General features: G+C 44.1%; 1 protein-coding gene across 5 annotated transcripts; it reads left to right on the plus strand.

Annotated features, from left to right (window-relative positions):
* LOC100673128 (apolipoprotein L3-like) lies at nt 1–23826 on the plus strand. Of its 5 annotated transcripts, none has more exons than XM_023559954.2 (5): nt 1–194; nt 730–1094; nt 11628–11735; nt 21253–21379; nt 22624–23826. In XM_023559954.2, exons 3-5 carry the CDS (start codon nt 11705–11707, stop codon nt 23468–23470), a joined length of 1005 nt encoding a protein of 334 aa, XP_023415722.2. In that variant the 5' UTR covers nt 1–194; nt 730–1094; nt 11628–11704; the 3' UTR covers nt 23471–23826. The 5 variants fall into 5 exon arrangements, with proteins under 5 accessions (XP_023415722.2, XP_023415723.2, XP_064139697.1 ...); XM_023559955.2 differs by having other exon boundaries at nt 836–1094; XM_064283627.1 differs by having other exon boundaries at nt 1050–1094.

The raw sequence follows: 23826 nt of genomic DNA on the forward strand, positions 1-23826 counted from the left end.
TGTTTGTTTGTCCTGAGCTGCTCTGAGGGTGTGGCTTTTGGTTTCATTTTTGGATTCTCGAGTATATCTGGAGGCAGAGAGGATGTGTCTGGTGACTACACAACTACTCTGGCCCTCAGGCTGGCATCCGGGTCCACACACCTAAGAACAGCTTGATCTTACTCGTATTTATTTGACAATAGGAAGATTCCTTGGTAAGTTGGGGGTAGGGTGAGAGGGTGAGGGTTATAGCCCCCCATCTCATCCTCACAACAACTCCATAAGAAAAGGATTATCTTCATCCTTTTATAGAGAAGGAAAAACCAAAGCTCATAGAGGCTAGGGAAAGGGCCCAAGGTCACACAGCTAAGTCCTAGCAACATCTGGATTTGAACCCAGGTTTGTCTGCCCCCCTCCTGCCCTCTATGTCCCTGAGCAGTGGGGGGAGCGGGGAAGGATGGCTTAGATGGGTTACAAAGCTCTCCTGGGCTCTTAGCATGTGTTCCTAGCTGCCTGAGACATGGCCAGGTGACCACAGGATGAAGGTAGGTGCTGGTGTGTTTGACCCTTTGGGCACTTTGGAGCAAGCAGAGGAGGTGGAAAAGGGGTGGTGAGCTAAGCCCTGAGGCTGCCCCCAGCGTGCTGCTACTGAGGCCTGGTGGGGGCAAAGGACTTCTTTGGAGGTACAAGGAATCCGGAGGTTGTTCCACCTACACTGTCTGAGAACCTGCTCTGTGCCTGGCTCTTTAGGGGAAACTGAGGCCCTGAGAGGGCAGTGACTGGGCCAGGGTGCCTTGCCTACATGATAGAGGCTAAGCAGAGAAATGGCAGGACTCCAGCTCCTGAACCCCACCAGCCCCCTGTTCAGGACTGCAGGATGACGGGAGAAGAGAGAGGAAGTCCTGCGTGTCCGAATTCAAAAGACAGCCCAGACATAGGATGTGAGGAGCGCGTGCTGTGGAATGGTATCCCCAGTGCGATCCCGTCTTTGTGACCTTTAAATCAAAGACCAAACTCCACATGAGTGAGTATAACCTTTGGAGTGTGTGCTTAGATCTGTGTGTTTGTAGAAGCAGAGACAAACCCGGAAGGCAGAGACCAAGCTGTTACCAGAGGTAAGGACCTCTGTGAGGGTGGAATAAACTTTCACTTTCGTCTTTAGAAAATTTGTCTTAAATCCCGGAGTCAGAAGGCCTGGTGTTGGCCTTCCATTCAGGCCACCAAGAGCTGTGTGAGCGTGGGTGAATCACTTTCCCTCTCTGGGCCTCAGTTTCTTCACCTTATAAATGGGGTTAGAGTTCTGTGCTCTGGTGACCCCCCAGGAGACTTCTGGCAATGCCTGGGCAGTGGGAGTGAGGGGAAATCAGGGTTTATGGGGACCTGGGGTGAAATGGAAGCACCCTCAAATCCGATAAGGGTTGCTGGGTAAAGTGTGGGCCTAATTTACCAGATCTCTCATTTTAAGAGATTCTTAAAATCATAGATTATTTGATATAAATATTTCTAAGTTTTAAATGTTGACAACGAAATAAAAAAACTTAAACCTTGCATATGGCTCCCCTTCACCTCCCCTCCCCCTCCCCCTCTCACTTCTCTGCCCCTCTCCTCCTCCCATACCCCACTGGGGAGACCTAGCTCTGTGGAGTCTAGAATTTTCACCTCTCTGTGTCAGGCTGCTCCCGGTTTCCACTTGCCCTTGAGTTGATACTGACTTAGGGTAACCCCATGTGTGTCAGAGTAGAACTGTGCTCTGTAGAGTCTTCAATGGCTGGTTTTTCAGAGGTAGATCACCAGGCTTTTCTTCGAAGGCACCTCTGTGTTGGCTTGAACCTCCAACCTTTCGGCCAGCAGCTGAGCATTTAATCATTTGTGCTACCCAGGGCCTCCTGCAGACTACTAAGGGAATCTTATTATGTGTAGCTTCTTTTTCCTCCTCATTCTTTTCAATGGCTCAGAGTTTTCCCTAGTATGAATGGCCCCTAATGTACCTTGTTGCCGTGTATCCTCTAGCCGATTCCGACTCACAGTGGCCCTATATGACAGAGAGGAACTGCCGCATAGGGTTTCCTAGGCTGTCATCTTTAGGGAAACAGACTGCCGCATCTTTCTCCTGCTGAGTGGCTGGTGGATTTGAACCGCCAACCTTTGGTTTAGCAGCCCAGTGCTTAAGCATTTCACCACCAGCGTTCCTCATCTGTTCCCTTAGGAATGGGCTTTTAGTTATTTCCCTCTCTTTTGGTGCTAAATACAATGTTGCACTAAACATCCTAAAATCCATGTGCGGGCACACTTAGCCTGTGGTCTCTGTAGCTTAGAGACCGGGGGAGGGGGGTGGGTTGTTGGGCCAGAGAGTAGGATTTTTGGGCATTGCTAGGCTATCCTCCAAAACTCTGAAACATTTTACACTCCCGTCTACACGGGCTGAGGGAGTGCCACCTACCCCCTTGCCAACTGGATATCGTGAGTCCTTTTAGGTTTCAAAAATGTGTCTGTATTAACTTGTGTTTTTTGAATTTCAAGTGGAAATGCATATTCCTATGTTTAGTATTCATTTGTGTTTCTTCTGAGAATTTTCAATTTATATCTCTTACCTGCTTTTTAAAAATTGGTATCAGTTTTTGCCATGTTGATTTGCAGGATCTTTGCACAGATTGGAAAACCTGGTGGCATAGTGGTTAAGAGATATGGCTGCTAACCAAAAGGTCGGCGGTTTAAATCCACCAGAGGCTCCTTGGAAACTCTACGGGGGCAGTTCTACTCTGTCCTATAGGGTTGCTATGCGTCGGAATCGACACGACGGCAGCGGGTTTGGTTTTGGTTGCGTAGAGTCTACTATGAGTATTGCCAGTGTTTTCTCTTAGTTTATTGTATTCTGGTTTTGTTTATGGTATCCTTTGCAATTTTTATTTTGAAGAGCTCAGATCTGTCACACTTTCCGTTTATGGCTTGTGGGATTTGTGCCTTGATTAGAAATGTTTTCCCAACTCAACATTATTTTTATTGTTTCTTCCAGCACATTTGTAAGCTTTTTCTTTCTGGTTTATGTTTCAATCTTGAATCCCTTTAATTCTTTCTAGTAGAAGTTTTTTTTTTTTTTTAATATAGGACATATTTAGTGAGCACCTACTGGAACCAAAAAGGAACAAGACTTGTTTCATGCCTTCAAAGGAGCCTCCAGTGCAGTAGGAAAGGATTTCCACCCTCTCCCTCAAAAAGTTCCTGCAAGCAATTAGTGACGGAGAATGGAATGAGACTGAAGGGGCCCAAGTCCCCACCTGGACCTGGGCTCTAAGGCTTCAGTGAGGCTTTGGAATATTTGAATATTCAAATTTTAGCTGAGACCCCTGTCTTTCCACAATTCTCTCTTCCTCTTCCTCCTGATATAAAAATATTACGGCTGGAGGAAGGAGACACAAGGAAACAAATGAAAAAACACTCAGAAAAAAATGTCGTCTGTTGTTGGTTGCCAGGGAGTTGAGTCTGAGTTATAGTGACTCATGATAGAACTCTAAAAAGTACATTAGAGCGGAAAGGGAAGAGGCCCTGGATAAGTAAAGCACTACTGAAGAAGAAGTGTAAAGTAGGAGGACTCGCACTGCCTGACCTCGGCTGACTACTGAGGTATATAGCTATGGTAGTCAAAACAGCCTGGTACTGGTACGACGACAGATACATTGACCAATGGAACAGAATTGAGAACCCAGATGTAAATCCACCACTTAAGTCACCTGATCTTCCACAAGGGCCCAAAGTCCTTCAAATGGGGAAAAGATGGTCTTTTTAACAAATGGTGGTGGCAAAACTGGATGTCCATCTGCAAAAAAAAAAAAAAAGGGACTCGTACCTCACACCATACACAAAAGCAAATTCAAAATGGATCAAAGACCTAAATATGAAATGAAAACTATAAAGATCATAGAAGAAAAAATAGAATCAATGTCAGAGACCCTAATACATGGCATTAACAGGATACAAACCATAACTAACAACACACAAACACCAGAAGATAAGCTAGATAATTGGGATTTTCTAAAAATTAAACACTTGTGCTCATCAAAAGACTTCACCAAAAGAGTACACAGAGAACCTACAAACTGGGAAAAAATTTGGGGCTATGGCAAATCCAACGAAGGTCTAATCTCTAAAGCCTACAGGAAAATCCAACACCTCTACAACAAAAAGACAAACAATCCAACTAAAAAATGGGCAAGGAAAACGAAGAGACACTTCACCAAAGAAGATATTCAAGCGGCTAACAGACACATTAGGAGATTCTTGCCATCACTAGCCATTAGAGAAATGCAAATTGAAACCACAATGAGATCCCATCTTACTCTGGCATTACTGGCACGAATCAAAACAACAGAAAATAACAAATTTTGGAGAGGCTGTGGGGAGATTGGAACTCTTATGCACTGCTGGTGGGCATGTAAAATGGTACAACTATTTTGGAAAACCATATATGGTGCTTCCTTAGAAAGCTAGAAATAGAAATACCATATGATCCAGCAAACCCACTCTTGGGACTATATCCTAGAGAAATAAGAGATGTCACACGAATAGATATGCACACCCATGTTCATTGCAGTATTGTTCACAATAGCAAAAAGATGGTAACAACCCAGATGCGCATCAACAGATGAATGGATAAACAAACTATGGTCCATACACAATGATAAGGAACAATGATGAATCTTCGAAGCATCTCACAACACGGATGAATCTGGAGGGCATTATGCTGAGTGAAATAAGTCAGTCACAAACGGACAAACATTGTATGAGACCACTACTATAAAAACTGATGAAAAGGTTTACACACAAAAAGAAACAATCTTTGATGGTCACGAGGGAGGGGAGAGGTGAGGATGGAAAAACACTAAATAGATGACAGATAAGTGGTAACTTTGGTGAAGGATAAGACAGTATGCAATACTGGGGAAGCCAGCATAACTTGTCCAAGGCAAGGTCACGGAAACTCCATAGACATATCCAAAGTCCCTGAGGGACCAAATTACTGGGCTGAGGCTGTGGGGACCATGGTCTTGGGGAACTTCTAGCTCAATTGGCATAACATAGTTTATAAGGAAAACACTCTACGTTCTACTTTGGTGAGTAGCATCTGGGGTCTTAAAAGCTTGTGAGTGACCATCTAAGATATTCCACTGGTCTCGTCTTGTCTGGAGCAAGGGAGAATGAAGGAAACCAAAGACACAGGGAAAGATTAGTCCAAAGGACTAATGGACCACAAGTACCACAGACTGAGTCCAGCACAGCTCGCTGGTGCCCGGTTACCACCACTGACTGCTCTGACAGGGATCGCAATAGAGGGTCCTGGACAGAGCTGGGAAAAATGTAGAACGAAATTCTAACTCACAAAAAAAGACTGACAGAGACTGGAGAAACCCAAGAGTATGGCCCCGGACACCCTTTTAGCTCAGTAGAGAAGTTACTCCAGAGGTTCACTCTTCAGCCAAAGATTAGACAGGCCCATAAAACAAAACAAAACAAAACTAAAGGGGCACACCAGCCCAGGGGCAAGGACTAAAACTCAGGAGGGAACAGGAAAGCTTGTAATAGGGAACCCAAGGTGGAGAAGGGGAGAGTGTTGACATGTCGTGGGGTTGGTAATCAATGTCATAAAACAATATGTGTACTAAGTGCTTAATGAGAAGCTAGTTTTTTCTGTAAACCTTCATCTAAAGTACAATAATAAAAAGAAAATAAAAAGTACATTAGATCCAGGGGGAAAATTCAGAACAGAATTTCAAATTCTCATAGAATCCATACATTTATAGCAAACCACATGGGGGCACAGTTGCGGAGTCTTCCTAGTCATATCCAAACAACTCACAGGATTAGTTTACTGGCTGAAGGGCCTTGGGACCATACTCTCTGTGAACAGTTAGTCAATGGGCATAACATACTTCCCAAAGATAATATTCTACAACTGAGTTTTGTGGGTAGCATGTGGGGTTTTAAAAGCTTGTGACCGGCTGGCCACCTAAGACACAACTGTTGGTCCTTACTGTAGTGGAGCAAAAGAATAAGATGGAAATCAAAGGTTCAAAGAAGAAACTAATCCACAGGACTAATATCCCATGTGAACCACAACCTTTTCAAACAGGGGACCAGAAGAACTAGATGGTGCCTAGCTACCAATACCTACCATTCTGATGAGGAACAGTATAGAAGGTCCCCAGTAGAATAGAATTAAAAAATAGGACAAAACTCAAATTCCTTAAAAAGGCCAGATCTACTGAATTGATAGAGACTAGAGAGAGAAACCCCTGAGAGTATCGCCCTAAGATAACTTTTGAACTTGGAATTGCAGCTATTTCAGTGAGTCACCCTTCAGCGAAATAATAGATTGGCTTATAAAATAAACAGTATCACCCACGAGTAATGTGCTCCGTTAGACAACAAACTACATGAGACCAAATGGTCAACATTTAGCCAAAAGCAGAGAACCAAGGAGCGTGTCTTAGTTTTCTAGTGCTGCTATAACAGAAATACCACAAGTGGATGGGTTTACCAGAGAGCGACTTACTCTTTCACAGTCTAGAAGGCTAGAAGTCTGAGTTCGTGGTGCTAGTTCCAGGGGAAGCCTTTCTCTCTCTGTCGGCTCTTGGGAAAGGTCCCTGTCATCAATATTCCCCTGCTCTAGGAGCTTCTCAGCACAGGGACCCCAGGTCCAAAGGACAGTGCTCCTGGTTCTACATTCTTGGTCGTATGAGGTCCTCCTGTCCCTCTGCTTACTTCTCTCTTTTATATCTCAAAAGAGATTGACTCAAGGTACAACCTTATCTTTTAGACTGAGTCCTGACTCATTAACATAACTGCCATTCGTCCCACCTCATCAACATCGTAGAGGTAGGATTTACCACATTAGATCACAAAATGGTGGACAATCACACAATACCTGGAATCATGGACTAACAATTTGACACGTATTTTCAGGGCAACAATTCAATCCATGACAGAGGAGAAGAGAAGCTAGATCAATGGAAACAGAACAAACAGAACGAAAATCTTGACAATGCTGACACATTGTAAAAATTGTAACCAATGTCATGGGACGATTTGTATAAAAATTGTTAGCGGGAAACCTAATTTGCTCTGTAAACTTTCACCTAAAACACAATAAAATATTTTAATTTTTTTCCTGTATTTTATTTTAGTGAGTAGGATTGTTAGTCTCCTTTGTGGTTACCTTAATATTTACCCCTATTTTTCTAAGTTTAAACCTCACTTTTATTTCTTTATATCACTTTGTCTTCCTCTCCATATGAAAGATCTGTAACTACATTTCTTAGACCCTCTTTGTTGTTTTAATGTTGTCTTCTTTTACGTGATGCATCGCTGTTTCCCTAGTTTGAGCGTTTTTTTAATCTTGATTTATTTTTGTGATTTCCCTATCTGGGTTGACATCTGGTTGCTCTGTCCTGTGTTCTAGTCTTGGGTTGATTGCTGATATTACTGATTTTCTAACCAGAGAACTCCCTTTAGTATTTCTTGGAGTTTTGGTTTGGTTTTTATGAATTCCCTAAACTTCTGTTTATCTGGAAATGTCCTAATTTAGCCTTCATATTTGAGAGAGAGTATTGCTGGATATATGATTCTTGGCTTGCAATTTTTCTCCTTCAATGCTTTATGTAAGTCATCCTATTGCCTTCTTGCTTGCAAGGTTTCTGCCGAGTAGTCTGAACTTATTCTTATTGACTGTCCTTTGTAGGTGACTTTTTGTTTAACCCTAGCTGCTCTTAAAATTCTCTATCTTTGGTTTTGGCAAGTTTCATTATAATATGTCTTGGTGACTTTCTTTTAAAAATCTACCTTACGTGGAGTTCGGTGAGCATCTTGGATAGATATCTTCTCATCTTTCATATCAGGGAAATTTTCTGCCAACAAATCTTCAACAATTCTCTATTTTCTATTATCCCTCCCTGTTCTGGTACTCCAATCACTCATAGGTTATTTCTCTTGATAGAGTCCCACATGATTCTTAAGGTTTCTTCATTTTTTTAATTCTTTTATCTGATTTTTTCTCAAATATATTGGTGCCAATTGCTTTGTCTTCAATCTCCCCAGTTCTGCCTTCTACTTGCTCAATCCTGCTCCTCTGACTTTCTATTGAGTTGTCTAATTCTGTAATTTTGTTGTTAATCTTCTGAATTTCTGATTGCTGTCTCTTTATGGATTCTTGCAGCTTATTAAATTTTTCATTATGTTCTTGAATAACCCTTTAAATTTCTTCAATTGCTTTATCTTTGAGTTTCTTGGATTGTTCTGCATATTGCCTGATCTTCTTCTTGATCTCGTTCCTGATGTCTTGAAGAGTTCTGTATATTAATCTTTTGTATTCTGCATCTGGTAATTCCAGGAAGACATCTTCATCCAGAAGATCTCTTGACTCTTTGTTTTGAGAGCTTGTTGAAGTGATCATTGTCTGCTTCTTTATGTCATTGGATATTGACTGTTGTCTCTTAGCCATCTATAAGTTATTAGTTTATTTTGTTTGCTTACTGTATCCTAGCTTCTTGCTTGGTTTTGTTTTGATATGCCCAAATAGGCTGCTTGAGTGAGCTAGTTTGATTACTTTTGACTTTGAAGCTCTAACGTCCTGTCACCAGAAGGCTAGAGCTATTATCAGGTATATGAACCTAGGAGTCCATTCACTTTTCTTGTATGGAATCAGCTCAGGTGTCCAGGTAGTTGGTCAGTAAGTGTGTGGTACAGGCTATGTTGTACAGTCCTAGAGGGGCAAGGTGATTGGTGTAGGCACAGGTATCTGGTAGCAGCAGACAGTCACAGTGTGAACAAGGCAGGGTCAGACAACTGTCCCCCGAGTGTCTGTGAGGAAAGTGAGTCCCTGTTCCCTATAGCGCACAGGTAGGTGGGTTCTGCAGATGGGCCGTGGGCACCCAATGATTTTGGTTGTAAGGACTGGGAGGCATCACTCATCCTTGGACCCCTGTCGCAGGTGGCTAGGTGATGTGGGTGGAGCCACCGGTCCTAAGGCCCCTGATGGGGGTAGGTGAGAACACTTTTTAATAGGAAAAGTGGTGTCAAACATCAAACACCCCTCTCTCCACTGCACAGCTGAAACAGTTGCAGTCTGCCAACAAGGGCCTATTCCCCTGAAATAGGCCCACTCAGGTCCATGCAGGGGGAAAAGTACTCAAAGACCATGGACTGTTTATGTCTGGGCAGGAGCCGCTTCTGTCCTGAGCTCCCCAACTTAGTGGATCTGGCAGATTATTTTTTTCTCCCAGCTGTGAATTTATTCCTTCTCCAAGGCCGGCAGAATGGCTCAGGACGCTCAGCAGGCCCAATCTCAGGTCCAGGGAAATCAACAGCCACTGAAGCTGGTTTGGGAGCTGGAGGCGTGGTAAAATACACGCAAGTATTTAGCTTTTGCTGAGAGCGTCGTTCTTCTTTGGTTCCAGAGGTTTGAGAAGGCTGTGTGTCTGGCTGTTTCTCCCTGAGGAAACTGAGTCCAAAACGCTACCACCAGCCCTGCCGTGGTTGGTTCAGGGAATGGTGCCTGAGAGTTCCCTGCACTTCAGGGCCAGCAACTTCTCTCTGTTTCTAAGCTGTCTCTCCCTCCCCCTGCCAACCAGTCCATTTTCTAACTTTGCCTTTGATGTTCAGGGCTCCTAGCTTGTCCTAAATATAATCATTTCACTTGTTTTTCCAGGTCTTTGTTGTAAGAGGGATCACTGGAAGCATCTGACTACTCCACCATCTTGGCTCCGCCTCACAAAAAAATATAAAAAAAAAAATTTCTCAGGGAATCCAGATTTTCTGGAGCCATGGAGGCTGGACAAACCAAAAATATTTCCCTGAGAAAATCTTTAAATCTTAAACCAAAAATATCCCCTCGACTATTCTTAAAAGCATGCAATAGTTCAGCTTAACTAGTACAGGTTCTCCTCCTTGAGCACTGTGCTCTTTTAAGATCTATGTGTATGGGATCAAACTGATAAGAGCAACTTTAAAGATTAAATAGGAAACTTAGGGGGCAGTGAGTTTATGTCAATGGGGGAGGAACAACTCAGAAAAGCAGAGCAAGAATGTAATCAGCGTCACTGAATTGTACATGTAGAACCAGTGGATTGGTGTATGTTTTGCTGTATATATTCTCAATAAAAACAACAAAACTATTTTATAAAAAAAGAATACATTACATCAGTGTATAAAAAAAGTACATTAGATCAGTGAGGTGAGGTAATTTGTATGGATTCTGAGTCATAGTCTTACCTGTTCTCTGACAGAAATATCTTGTCAAGATAGAAAAGGAAAACCATTGGAATTAATCCACAGTGAGTCACACTGGGGTTGTGCTGTGTCGTGGAGAGGCTGTCTGCTTTTGTGTCCAAGTAATGCCTCCCATGGAACCTCTGGGTAGTGCAGTCAACAATCTTGGCTGATAACCAAAAGGTCGAGATTCGAGTCCATCTAGAGGTGCTTTGGAAGAAAGGCCTGGTGATCTACTTCTGAAAAGCCAGCCATTGAAAACCTTATGGAGCACAGTTCTACTCTGAAACACATGGGGTCATGATGAGTCAGAGTCAACTTGATGGAGGAAACTAGTTAATGATTCCCACCCATGTGATTTTTACCCAGGTAATGGTTGGGTGGGTGGGGGTACCTCGGTAGACACCGGCACAGGAGGGTGCAGCAGAAAATACAGCAGGCCCTGTCCTGGGATGCTCAGAGTTGAATGGAGGAGATTGTCGCCTCCAGAACCATTACACAGATAGGACTACAACTAGGAGAGCACCACACGCAGTGGGAACAGGGCTGGGGAAAGCCAGAAGGGAAGGAGGTGCTTTTGTGCTGTCCCTCTAAGACTGGGTGAGCTTCCACATGGCAGGAAAGGTGATGAAGGCATTCGAGGTGGAGGAAACAGCAGGAGCAAAGGCATCTACAGGTGCAAGGAGGTGGGGAGTCTAGATAAGGTGGGGAAGAGAGGAGGTGGAACAGGTCAGGAGGGCCTGTGGCCAGGCTAATGAGTTTATACTTGGTCCCGTCATTGTTTTTAGGTGCTGACAGGTCAATTATGACTCATAATGACCCAATATGACAAAGTAGAGCTGCCCTAAATGGTTTTCTAGGCAGTAATCTTTATGAGAGCAGATTGTCAGGTCTTTTCTCCCCTGGTATAGTTGGTGGGTTCAAACTACAGCCCAGCGCTTAACTGTTGCACCACCAGGGTTCCTTGAACTTGGTCCTGGGAGGTCACTAAAGATTACTTGGCAGGAACACACTATCTTAACCTCTTTACCCTGCCTGAGGAACATGACCTCCAGACATCTGGTGGGAGATGCTTCGCTGAGAACCTCTGCTCTGTGGCATCTGGGGATGTGAATCTCTGACACACATGGAATCTGAGTATCTTCTCCTTGTAACCCAACAGGACTCACTGACTTGGCTTGGGAGGGCAGAGGGAGCTGGAATGAGGCTGACTAACTTACTTTAAATAGCACCTGGCTGAGCCCTGTAGACAAACACTTGTGGTCAATTCGGTTTTACTTCTACACTTGCTGCCATCCCAAAGGAAATCGCTGGAGACTTGGCCCCTCACTGGTCCCTGTTGCCAAGGCTGGCTCACATTCCATCCTTTAAGTTGTTTTCTCCTCCCCAAGGGTAAAGCGAAGCCTCCTTCCAGCCTGGACACAGACTGGTCAGCTGTAAGAAAAACTCAGAGTCCACTGCTGCCACCATGAAACCAGAACCCCATGGACTCAGCTCAGGTAGGCATTTTTCCTCTTCTTGGCACCTGGAATTGAGGGTGGCACCTCCAAAGGTGAGTTAACCTACAGAGAAATCAAAATTAAGAAGGGGCTTGGATGAGCTTGCCTCTGAGTCCCAGGAGAGACCAAGTGGAGCCTCGCCACAGTCTGTGGGGGCATCTCCTTCCTGGTCCTCTCCTAAGGGTGGCCTGGCCAAGGTGCTCACTTTCTCCCTATTCCAGCCACCCATCAAAGCAAGGTAAGGACAGCCCACAAGGAAGTGGGTGGGGGAGGCAATAGGGGAGAGGAGATGAGGTAGACCAGCAACCTCGAGCGCCTTCTGCCCTCTCACCTAGCCTAAGCTTCCATTCATGGCAACCTCTCTCTCTGCTCGTGGCTGACCGTGGACTTTACAAACAGAGGCCGTCTCCTCCAGCTCTTGCCCTGCTGCCAGCCCAACTTCTCTGTGTGGGTGGGTCCGCAGGAACAGTGAGGGACTCGGAATCCACTCAACTGGCAAAACCACATTCCATTGATGTTATCTGGAGCTCCTTACCTAACCTCACCTGTCAAATGACAATAATCTTTCCCTGTTCTTCTCTGAAGATCAAGTACGATGTGTGCCCACGGCCTGGGGCAGTGCCTGCCACACAATAGGTCCTCACTAAGTGCTCGTTCCTGTCCCCTCTACTTGGAACCTGTTATTCCAGGTGGGAACCACCCCCAACATCAGTGTGGCTGTGTTAGGACACCTGCCCTGTGCTCCCAATTACAAGCACCTGTTTCCCAGGTGTGAAATCCTTGGGTAAGGTCTCATCCTAATAATCTCAAATGATTCCACCCCCCGCAGAGACTTGGCTCTCGCCTATAAATACACAGATACAGAGATGTGGGTTCCTTTCATCTGAGCCCTAATTTCCTCTCTCCCTTCAATAAAGCAGGAAAAAGAAACAAGAAAACCACTCCTGATTCCCAAGTCAGCATGAAGTTCCTCAAGCCTGTTTCTTTAGGACTGCTTTCCTCCCCCTCCCCGAACTGCCTTGGCACCAAATCAGATTCTCTCAGGAACTGCTCTTTAGAGCAAACTGTGTCTCAGTTATGTTGAAGAATAAGGGAGGGGTGGAAAGATTAGGAGCCAGGAGCTCCCCAGACGTCCCTGGGATCCTTGACGAAAGACAAGGGCTGGCTGAGAATCAACAGTTAATGTGCTCAGCTGCTAACCAAAAGGTTTGCAATCTACTCCCAAAGAATCAGCCATTGAAACCCTATGGAGCGCAGTTCTATTCTGATACATATTGGGGTTGCCTTGAGTCAGAACTGACTTGATGGCAACTTTTTTCACTGGTGGAAACAAGATGATCTCTTGTTGCATAAAGCCTGGTTTAAACCTTGTGGGCCACTTGGGTTCCTAGGTGCTTATGGGGAACAGTGTCCCCGAGCCTGCCTGGAGGAGAGAGAGGTAATATGGAGAGATGAAAAAGATCAGGGTCGAGGGTCCAGTCCACAACCCTAACCTGAAAACTCCCTCTAATGCCCATCTAGGAACTTTCAGATTTGCTTTTATTGAAGGAGGGACTGCCCTCCCCATATACCATCCTTCAGGGCCACACATGGTCAGTGGTAGTATCTCCTTGTATGGTGGTTGTCCTCAATCATGTGTAGTTTGAAATGTTGTTTAAAATAAAAACTCCACAGCTACACTATAGAGGTGAATGTAGAAATCCCAGGAAATTTTAAAACATAAGACTTCAAAGTCACGTCAAAGAAATGCTTGCCAGGCAGCCTTGGATTCCAATCTGAAGCCCTCTGCTTGCTGGCTCTGGGCACTGGCTTTCTCTCTCTGTGTCTCACATTCTTTTTCTGTGAAATAAGAATAGCGTCTGGGTTGTGTGAACATAGTAGGCAACACATTTTATAGATGTGTCAGCACACACATACATATATATGGTCCCCAGTCAGAGGTGTCACTAGGGTTGGTGTCACCCAGTGCAGTAACTCCCAGTGCGGTAACTCATGATGTCAGCCCTCCTCCCTGCATGCTAATTACTACAATATTGTAGCTAAAACACCAGAAGTTTTGACAAAAACAGCACTGTAAAAACACCGCCAGTAAACACTCCTGAAGTTCACCCTTTAGCCAAAGATTGTGTTGTTGCTGCTGTTGATGTGTTGTTGTTAGGTGATGTCAAATTGCTTCCTACTCATAGCAACCCTATGCACAACAGAATGAAACCCTGACCCGTCCTGCACCATCCTTACAGTCATTGTTATGCTTGAGCCCATTGTTTCAGCCACTGTGTCAATCCATCTTGTTGAGGGTTTTCCTCTTTTCCACTGACCCTGTATTTTACCAAGCACGATGTCCTTCTCCAGGGACTGATCCCTCCTGACAACATGTCCAAAGTATGTAATCCTTGCATCTAAGGAGCATTCTGGTCGTACTTCTCCAAGGCAGATTTGTTCATTCTTTTGGCAGTCCATGGTATAGTCAATATTCTTCGCCAACACCAAATTCAAAGGCATCGGTTCATCTTCAGTCCTCCTTATTCATTGTCCAGCTTTCACATGCGTATGATACGATTGAAAATACCATGGCTTGGGTCAGGCGCACCTTAGTCTTCAAGATGACATCTTTGCTTTCCAATGCTTTAAAGAGGTCCTCTGCAGCAGATTTGCCCAACGCGATGAGTCTTTCGATTTCTTGACTGCTGCTTCCATGGGTGTTGATTGTGGATCCAAGTAAAATGAAATCCTTGACAACTTCAATCTTTTCTCTGTTTATCATGATGTTGTTTATTGGTCCAGTTGTCTTTGCCCTCTAGTGCTGCTATAACAGAAATACCACAAGTGGGTGGCTTTAACAAAGAGAAATTTATTTCCTCACGGTAAAGTAGGTAAAAGTTCAAATTCAAGGGGTCAGCTCCAGGGGAAGGCTTTCTATCTCTGTTGGCTCTGGAAGAAGGTCCTTGTCCTTAATCTTCCCATGGTCGATGAGATCCTCAGGCGCAGAGACCCCAGGTCTGCTCCTGGTGCTTCTTTCTTGGCGGTATGAGGCCCCCAACTCTCTGCTTTCTTCTCTTTCCTTTTATTTCTTAAGATAAAAGGTGGTGCAGGACACACCCCTGGGAAACTCCCTTTACGTTGCATCAGGGAGGTGACCTGAGCAATGGTGGCCTTACAATCCAACCCTAATCCTCTTTACATAAAATTACAATAAAAAAAATGGAGGACAACCACACAATACTGGGAATCATGACCTAACCAAGATGATACATATGTTTTTTGGGGGAGGACATAATTCAATCCGTGACACCAGTTGTGAGGATTTTTGTTTTCTTTATGTTGAGGTGTAATCCATACCGAAGGCTGTGGTCTTTGATCTTCATCAGTAAGTGCTTCAAGTCCTCTTCACTTTCAGCAAGCAAGGTTGTGTCATCTGCATATCGCAGGTTGTTAATGAGTCTTCCTCCAATCCTGATGCCTCATTCTTCTTCATATAGCCCAGCTTCTCGGATTATTTGCTCAGCATACAGATTAATTAGATATGGTGAAAGGACACAACCCTGACACACACCTTTCCTGACTTTAAACCACTCAGTATCCCCTTGTTCTGTCTGAACAATTCCCTCTTGATCTATGTACAGGTTCCTCATGAGCACAATTAAGTGTTCTGAAATTCCCATTCTTTTCAATGTTATCCATAATTTGTTATGATCCACACAGTCGGATGCCTTTGCACAGTCAATAAAACACAGGTAAACATCCTTGTGGTATTCTCTGCTTTCAGCCAGGATCCATCTGACATCAGCAACGATATCTCTGGTTCCACGTCCTCTTCTGAATCCTGCCTGAATTTCTTGCAGTTCCCTGTCGATATACAGCTACAGGTGGCTTTTGAATGATCTTCTGCAAAATTTTGCTTGCGTGAGATATTAATGAGTTTGTTCAATAATATCCGTATTGGGTTGGATCACCTTTCTTGGGAATAGGCATAAATATGGATCTCTTCCAGTCTGTTGGCCAGGAAGCTGCCTTCCATATTTCTTGGCGTAGATGAGTGAACACTTCCAGTGCTACATCTGTTTGTTGAAACATTTCAGGTGATAGTCCGTCAGTTCCTGGAGCCTTTTCTGCCGTGCCTTCAGTGCAGCTTGGACTTCTTCCTTCGGTACCATCGGTTCCTGATCATGTGCTGCCTCTTGAAATGGTTGAACATTGACTAACTCTTTTAGGTATGATGACTCTGTATATTCCTTCCAGTTCTTTTGATGTTTCCTCCGTCATTTAATATTTTCCCCATAGAATCCTTCACTATTGCAACTCGAGGCTTGAATTTTTTCTTCAGTTCTTTCAGCTTGAGAAACACCGAGCATGTTCTTCCATTTTTGTTTTCTATCTCCAGCTCTTTGCACATGTCATTATAGTACTTTACTTTGTCTTCTCTAGCCGCCCTTTCAACTCTTCTGTTCAGTTCTTTTACTTTATCATTTCATCCTTTTGCTTTAGCTGCTCGATGTTCAAGAGCAAGTTTCATAGTCTCCTCTGATATCCGCCTTGGTCTTTTCTTTCTTTCCTGTGTTTTCAATGACCTCTTTCTTCAGGTATGATGTACTTGATGTCATTGCACAATTTGTCTGGTCTTTGGTTATTAGTGTTCAAAACATCAAATATATTCTTGAGATGGTCTCTAAATTCAGGTGGGATATACTCAAGTTCGTATTTTGGCTCTTGTGGACTTGCTCTGATTTTCTTCAGTTTCAGCTTGAACGTGCATATGCGCATTTGATGGTCTGTTCCACGGTCGGCCCCTGGCCTTGTTCTGACTGATGATTTGAGTTTTTCCATCATCTCTTTCCACAGATGTAGTGGGTTTGATTCCTGTGTGTTCCATCTGATGAGGTCCATGTGTAGTCGCTGTTTATGTTGGTGAAAAAGGGTATTTGCAATGAAGAAATTGATGGTCTTGCAAAATTCTATCATGCCATCTCCAGCATTGTTTCTATCACCAAGGCCATATTTTCCAACTACCGAGCCTTCTTCACTGTTTCCAACTTTTGCATTCCAATCACCAGTCATTATCAATGCATCCTGATTGCATGTTCCATCAATTTCAGACTGCAGAAGCTGGTAAAAATCTTCAATTTCTTTACCTTTGGCCTTGGTGGTTGGTTCATAAATTTGAATCATAGTCATATTAACTGGTCTTCCTTGTAAGCATATGGACATTATCCCATCGCTGACAGCGTTGTACTTCAAGATAGATCTTGAAACGTTCTTTTTGACAATGAATGCTACACCATTCCTGTTCAAGTTGTCATTCCTGGCATAGTAGACTATATGATTGTCTGATTCAAAATGGCCAATACCAGTCCATTTCAGTTCACTAATGTCTAGGATATCAATGTTTATGCATTCCAGTTTGTTTCTGATGGTTTCCAATTTTCCTAGATTCATACTTTGTACATTCCAGGTTCCAATTATTAATGGATGTTTGCAGCTGTTTCTTCTCATTTTGAGTCATGCCACATCAACAGATGAAGGTCCCGAAAGCTTGACTCCATCCATGACGTAAAGGCCAAATCTACTTTGAGGAGGCAACTCTTCCTTAGTCATCTTTTGAGTGCCTTCCAACATCGGGGCTCATCTTCTGGCACTATCAGACAATGTTCTACTGCTATTCCTAAGGTTTTCACTGGCTAGTTTATTTCAGAAGTAGACTGCCAGGTCCTTCTTCCTGGTATGTCTTAGTCTGGAAGGTCAGCTGCAACCTGTTCTCCTTGGGTGACCTTGCTGGTATCTGAACACCTACCGGTGGCATAGGTTCCAGCACCACAGCAACATGCAAGCTCCCACAGTACAACAAATTGACACACATGCAGGGGAGCCAAAGTTTAGTCAGGCCCATAAAACAAAATGAGACTAAATGGTCACACCAGCCCAGGGGCAAGAAGGAGGGGATAGGAAAGCTGATGTCATGGATTGAAGTGTGTCCCCCCAAAAACGTGTGTAACAATTTGGCTGGGCCATGATTTCCAGTATTGTGTGGTTATCCTCCATTTTGTGATTGTAATTTTACGTTAAAGAGGATTAGGGTGGAATTGTAACACCCTTTTTTACTAAGGTCACATCCCTGATGCAACGTAAAGGGAGTTTTTCTGGAGTGTGGGCTCCACCACCTTTTATCTTACAAGAGATAAAAGGAAAGATAGAACCACTTTGGAAATCGATTTGGCACTTCCTTAAAAAGCTAGAAGTAGAACTACCATATGATCCAGTAACCCTACTCCTTGGAATATATCCTAGAGAAATAAGAGCCTTTACACGAACAGATATATGCAGCACTATTTACAATAGCAAAAAGATGGAAGCAACCAAGGTGCCCATCAACAGACAAATGGATAAATAAATTATGGTATATTCATACAATAGAATACTACCCATCAATAAAGAACAGTGATGAATCTGTGAAACATTTCATAACATGGAAGAATCTGGAAGGGATTATGCTGAGTGAAACTAGTCAGATGTAGAAAGATAAATATCGAATAAGACCACTGTTATAAGAACTCGAGAAATAGTTTAAACAGAGAAGAAAATATGCTTTGATGGTTACGAGGTGGGGAGGGAGGGAGGAAGGGAGAGGGATATTTACTAATTAGATAGTAGATAAGAACTACTTTAGGTGAAGGGAAAGCCAACTCACAATACAGGAGAGGTCAGCACAACTGGACTAAACCAAAAGCAAAGAAGTTTCCAGAATAAACTGAATGCTTTGAAATCCAGTGTAGGAGTGGCGGGAGTTTGCGGACCATGGTTTCTGGGGACATCTAAGTCAATTGGCATAATAAAATCTATTAAGAAAACATTCTGAATCCTACTTTGGAGAGTGGTGTCTGGGGTCTTAAATGCTAGCAAGTGACCATCTAAGATGCATCAATTCGTCTTAACCCACCTGGAGCAAAGGAGAATGAAGAACACCAAAGACAAGTGGTAAAGATGAGCCCAAGGGACAGGAAAAGCCACATATACCGGAAACTCCATCAGCCTGAGACCAGAAGAACTAGATGGTGCCCGGCTACAACTGATGACTGCCCTGACAGGGAACACAAGAGAGAACCCATGAGGGAGCAGGAGAGCAGTGGGATGCAGACCCCAAATTCTTGTAAAAAAGACCAGAGTTAATGGTCTGACTGAGACTAGAAGGACTCTGGTGGTCATGCCCCCAGGGCTTCTGTTAGCCCAAGAAAGGAACCATTCCCAAAACCAACTCTTCAGGCAGGGATTAGACTGGACAATGGGATAGAAAAAGATGCTGGTGAAGAATGAGTCTCTTGGATCAAGTAGACACTTGAGACTATGTTGGCATCTCCTATCTGGAAGGGAGATGAGATGGCTGAGGCAGTCAGAAGCTGGCGGAATGGTCACGAAAAGAGACAGTGGAGGGAAGGAGCGGGCTGTCTCATTAGGGGGAGAGCAATTAGGAGTATATAGCAAGGTGTATATAAATTTTTGTATGAGAGACTGACTTGATTTGTAAACTTTCACTTAAAAACACAATACAAATTAAAAAAAAAAAAAAAAAAAGGAGAAAGGGGAAGCAAGCAGAGAGTTAGGAAATCATACTACCGAGAAAGAAGCACCAGGAGCAGAGCATGTCCTTTGGACCCAGAGTTCCTGCTTGGAGAAGCTCCTAGTCCAGGGAAAGATTGACGAGAGGGACCTTCCTCCAGAGGCGACAGAGAGAGAAAGCCTTGCCCTGGAGCTGATGCCCTGAATTTGGACTTCTAACCGACTAGACTGTGAGAGAATAAATTTCCCTTTGTTAAAGCCATCCACTTGTGGTATTTCTGTTACAGCAGGACTAGATGACTAAGACAGCTGGTAATGTGGAACCCAAGGTGGAGAAGGGAGAGTGTTGACATGTCCTGGGGGTGGCAACCAATGTCACAAAACAATATGTGTGCTAATTGTTTAATGAGAAACTAGGTTGCTCTGTTAACTTTTATCTAAAGTGCAAAGAAAACCCCCCCACAAAACAAAAAATACCCACCAGCAGCAATGAAACAACAGCATGTGTTCATAGCACATGCAGATGAAACCACGTGATTCAAAGCGTCAGTGTAGTTGGGTTGTAATGACAGCTCTGACCAGAGCATATTAGAAGGTTAGAAAAGTAAGTTTGCGTAGAATTCTATCCTTTTAGGTATACTGATGCATGTAAGCTGGCTTTACGAAAAATGTTTTGTTATAACTAGCTGCAGGGACATTTTTATAAAAAGTAATTAATTTCTGCTGAAACACTGCACAAAAATTTCATAAACAATCATTTTGGTGTCATTCGCTCTCACGGTGTCACCCTGTGCAGCCTGCAGCCCTGCACCTCCTTAGTGTGCCTCTGGCCCCAGTCCCTTATCTGCAATTCCGTAATCCCCCAAAGCTTGAAAAACCAGACATCTCTGTGGTGGCTCATTTGGACGAATCTCCTGACCGGAACTAACCTCAGGCTACTTCTATTCATTACAGTGTTTGCTCCAGTGGTTTAGAAGAGCTCGCTGCTAATCAAAAGGTCGATAATTTGAAACCACCAGTTGCTCTGGGGGAGAAAGATGTGGCAGTCTGCTTCTGTACAGATTATAGCCTTGGAAATGCTATGGGGCAGTCCTAATCTGTCCTACAGGGTCACTGTGATTCGGAATGGACAGTAACGGATTTGTTTTTTTGGTTTAGTGAATATTTGTTTCACTGCTGAATTAATTAATTAAACATTAATGTGTTTGACTATAGGGTGCTGCTTAGACCCATTACACACACACACACGTATACACATATAAGGTCCCTGGGTGGTGTAAGCCATTTGTGTTTGGCTGGTAACTGAAATGTTGACAGTTCAAACCCACACAGTGGCACTGCAGAGGAAAGGCCTGGTGAACTGCTTCCATACTGATTACAGCCGAGTTTTACTCTGTAACACATGGGTGTCACCATGAGTCAGAAACAACTCGAAAGTGCAAGACAACAACAACAAATTACATATGAAATAATTCACAAAAACAATACTTCTCCTTAACCCACTCACTGCCGTGGAGTCGATTCCAACTCACAGTGACCCTATAGGACAGAGTAGAACTGCCCCATAGAGTTTCCAAGGAGCGCCTGGGGGATTCGAACTGCTGACCTTTTAGTCAAAATATTGATAATTTTCATTCCATTTTCTTTGTAAAATGCTGCCCTTGACCCGGTAAACTAATTTCATGACCCACTGATAGGTTGCAACTCACATTTGGAAGACACTGATATAAAGCGCTTGCCACACAGTAGGCACAAGGTAAATGGAAGCTATCAGTGGAATTCTTGCATTTTCAGAAGGCTGGAAGTCTTGTTTTCTGATTGCTCTGAGCTGACAATGACTGGTTCATCCACAAAGTGCCAAGATACTTCCCAGGTGACTCTATCGAAAGTACCCCAGGTGACAGCTGCTCAGGATGATTTATGTTCTGCTACCATTTCCTCTAACCATATTCTGTTTCTTTCCATCTAGAGAGCCAAGGCTTCATTGAGGATGCCATTGAGTATCTCAAGAACAGTCTGAGCCAGGAGGAGCTGCAACTCCTGCCGGCTGAAGACCAAGCCTGGGAGAGATTCCTGATCGAGGCGGACTTGTCCAGGTGAACTCCATGGCTAGAAACCCTGTGGGGCAGTTCTATCTGTACTATGCAGTCACTGTGAGTCGGAATCAGCTCAATGGAAATGGGTTTGGTTCTACCAGACATAGGGTAGACCCTGACCAGCAGTAAGGCAGTATGACTTTGTGACAACTTTCAGAGTGGGCAGCTTACAAATTTTGGTAATTTGAGACACTTGCCCCTACTTGTCCTTGTAAGTTCCCACCTGAGAGGAAAATATTTCCTCCTCCAGTTTGTCCAAATGCAGGTTTTTGTAGGCTGAAGAATTCATGTATTTGGCTTTTCAAGTCTCTGGCATTGTTGAAAGTTCCTCAAAATTGTTCATTACCTTGGAGTGCACACGTGTTAAGCAGTCATCAGTTAGGGTGTGAGGCTGGTGGCATCTGAGAGTAAGGCCCTGATGGTTCATAGCCCGGGCTTCCGCTTCCTTGTCAACAGGTACAATGCAGGTGTTGGGGTTTCCAAGGAAGACATGTCTCCCACACGGGCACTGGATGGAACAATATTTTACTCATGTAGAGAAGAGACAGAGCAAGGTCAGCTTCCATAGTGGGTGTTGGTCCCCCATGGCCAGAGGGTCTCTTTCCTCAGCTAACACAAGGAGATGGTCTGCAGGCACCCCCTTGTGATGTAGGAGAATGACCCCGTTTCTTCCCCACAGGGAACAGATAGAGCAGTGGGGTCGGCCAGGTGCCATATAATGCACACACTTAGCTAAGCTGTTCCTGGGAAAGTTAACATGAGTTCAGGGCAGGAGGAGACCAATGTGTTAATAGGCCATTACCTGCTGTGGGATGTGTGTGGATCAAAACGACCCAGAAAAGGTGTCAGCCCACACTCTCATCTCATCCAAAAAGCCAGGCCAACACAGCTGGTCCTAATCACAAGGTCCATTCATGGGTCACAGGAAAGGCGGCAGGCGGTGCTGGGACTGACCCTTTCACAAAGGTTTTGACCTGCCTTTGAGTGAGAAAACATCTTTACCTACTCTGCCACAGCATCCAAAGATGATATCTGCTTATTCATTCCGTTATTGAATACATTCTATGGAGCACCTATGACGTACAAAACATGCGCTACAATTGGAAGAAAAATTCTTTGCAGTTGTAGAATTCTTTTCCATTTGATTTTTAGTAAAATCTCTATGATTTATGGAGGATAGATCTTATCATACGCATTTTACAGCTAAGCAAACTGTCTTAATTATGTGATCTTCGTTGTTGCAGGGATGAGGCAGATGCACTATATGAAGCTCTGAACAAGCTCAGAATAGACAAAGCCACAGAAGACAAAGACATGCTTCAAAAAGAACAGCAGGATAGAGACAGGTTTTTGGACAAGTTTCCTCAGGTGAAAATGGAGCTTGAGTCACGTATAAGACAGCTTCACGCCCTTGCAGACAAGGTTGACAAGATACACAGAGACTGCACCATCTCCCATGTGGTGGCAAATTCCACCGGCATCATCTCTGGCATCCTGACCTTCATTGGCTTCGGCCTGGCACCCGTAACAGCAGGGGTCAGTCTGGCACTCTCAGCAACCGGGATGGGGCTTGGAACAGCGGCTGCTATCACCAGTGCTTCCACCAGCATCGTGGACTACTCAAACAGTTTCTCAGCAAAAGCCAAAGCCAGGAAACTGGTGGCAACTGGCGATTGTGCAGATCTTGTGAAAGGTGTGCTACCACCATTTGTTTCCATCACGAAGCATTGCATCGAAGTACTGTCAAACATCGGGAAGACTGTCCGTGCCATAAAGCTAGCCAAAGCCAACCCTCGCCTAGTAGCCAGTGCCAGGCTTCTAATGACCACTGGGAACATCTCGATCTGGAGGAGTAAGCAGGTGCAGAAAGCCTTTGGAGGCACCACTCTGGCAATGACCAAAGGAGCCCGGGTCATGGGTATGGCCACCACAGGTGTCTCCCTTCTGATGGATGTGGTCAGCCTTGTGCAAGAGTCAAAGCACTTACACGAGGGGGCGAAGGCGGAGTCAGCTGAAGAGCTGAGGAAGCAGGCTCAGGATCTGGAGAGGAAGTTAGAAAAGCTCACCCAGATCCATAAGAATCTGCAGTAGGGACTGACCCAATGCCCCCTTAACAGTGCTGGGAGCAGGGGAGGCTGTCACCAGTGTGCAAGCATTTTGTTCAAGGGAAAAAGAGGGAGAGATTTTTTACACAACTGAGTGTTAAGGAATTTGGCCTTTCTGTAGCTGAGTACAGCAAGGGAAGTGTTAATGCAGATGGAAAGTAGGTTCAAGACAAGGCAGGAAATGGAGCCATGGAGGCTGAATGAAGCCCCAAAATTATTGCCCTGAAATAATCTTTAAACCTCAAACCAAAAAATATTCCCTCAAGTCTTCTTAAAACCACACAATAGTTTAGCTTAACTAGTAAAGGTTGTCTGCCTTAAGCATTGTGCTCTTTTAAGATC

The sequence above is a fragment of the Loxodonta africana genome, chromosome 4 (assembly GCF_030014295.1).
Source record: "Loxodonta africana isolate mLoxAfr1 chromosome 4, mLoxAfr1.hap2, whole genome shotgun sequence".
Lineage (NCBI taxonomy): Eukaryota > Metazoa > Chordata > Mammalia > Proboscidea > Elephantidae > Loxodonta > Loxodonta africana.

Excerpts from the sequence above, each read along its gene's own strand:
- LOC100673128 (XM_023559954.2), top strand. The coding sequence starts at position 11,705 with ATGAAACCAGAACCCCATGGACTCAGCTCAG. Across the intron at positions 11,736-21,252 it reads ACCCCATGGACTCAGCTCAG|AGAGCCAAGGCTTCATTGAG; the intron begins GTAGGCATTTTT and ends CTTTCCATCTAG. Across the intron at positions 21,380-22,623 it reads ATCGAGGCGGACTTGTCCAG|GGATGAGGCAGATGCACTAT; the intron begins GTGAACTCCATG and ends TCGTTGTTGCAG.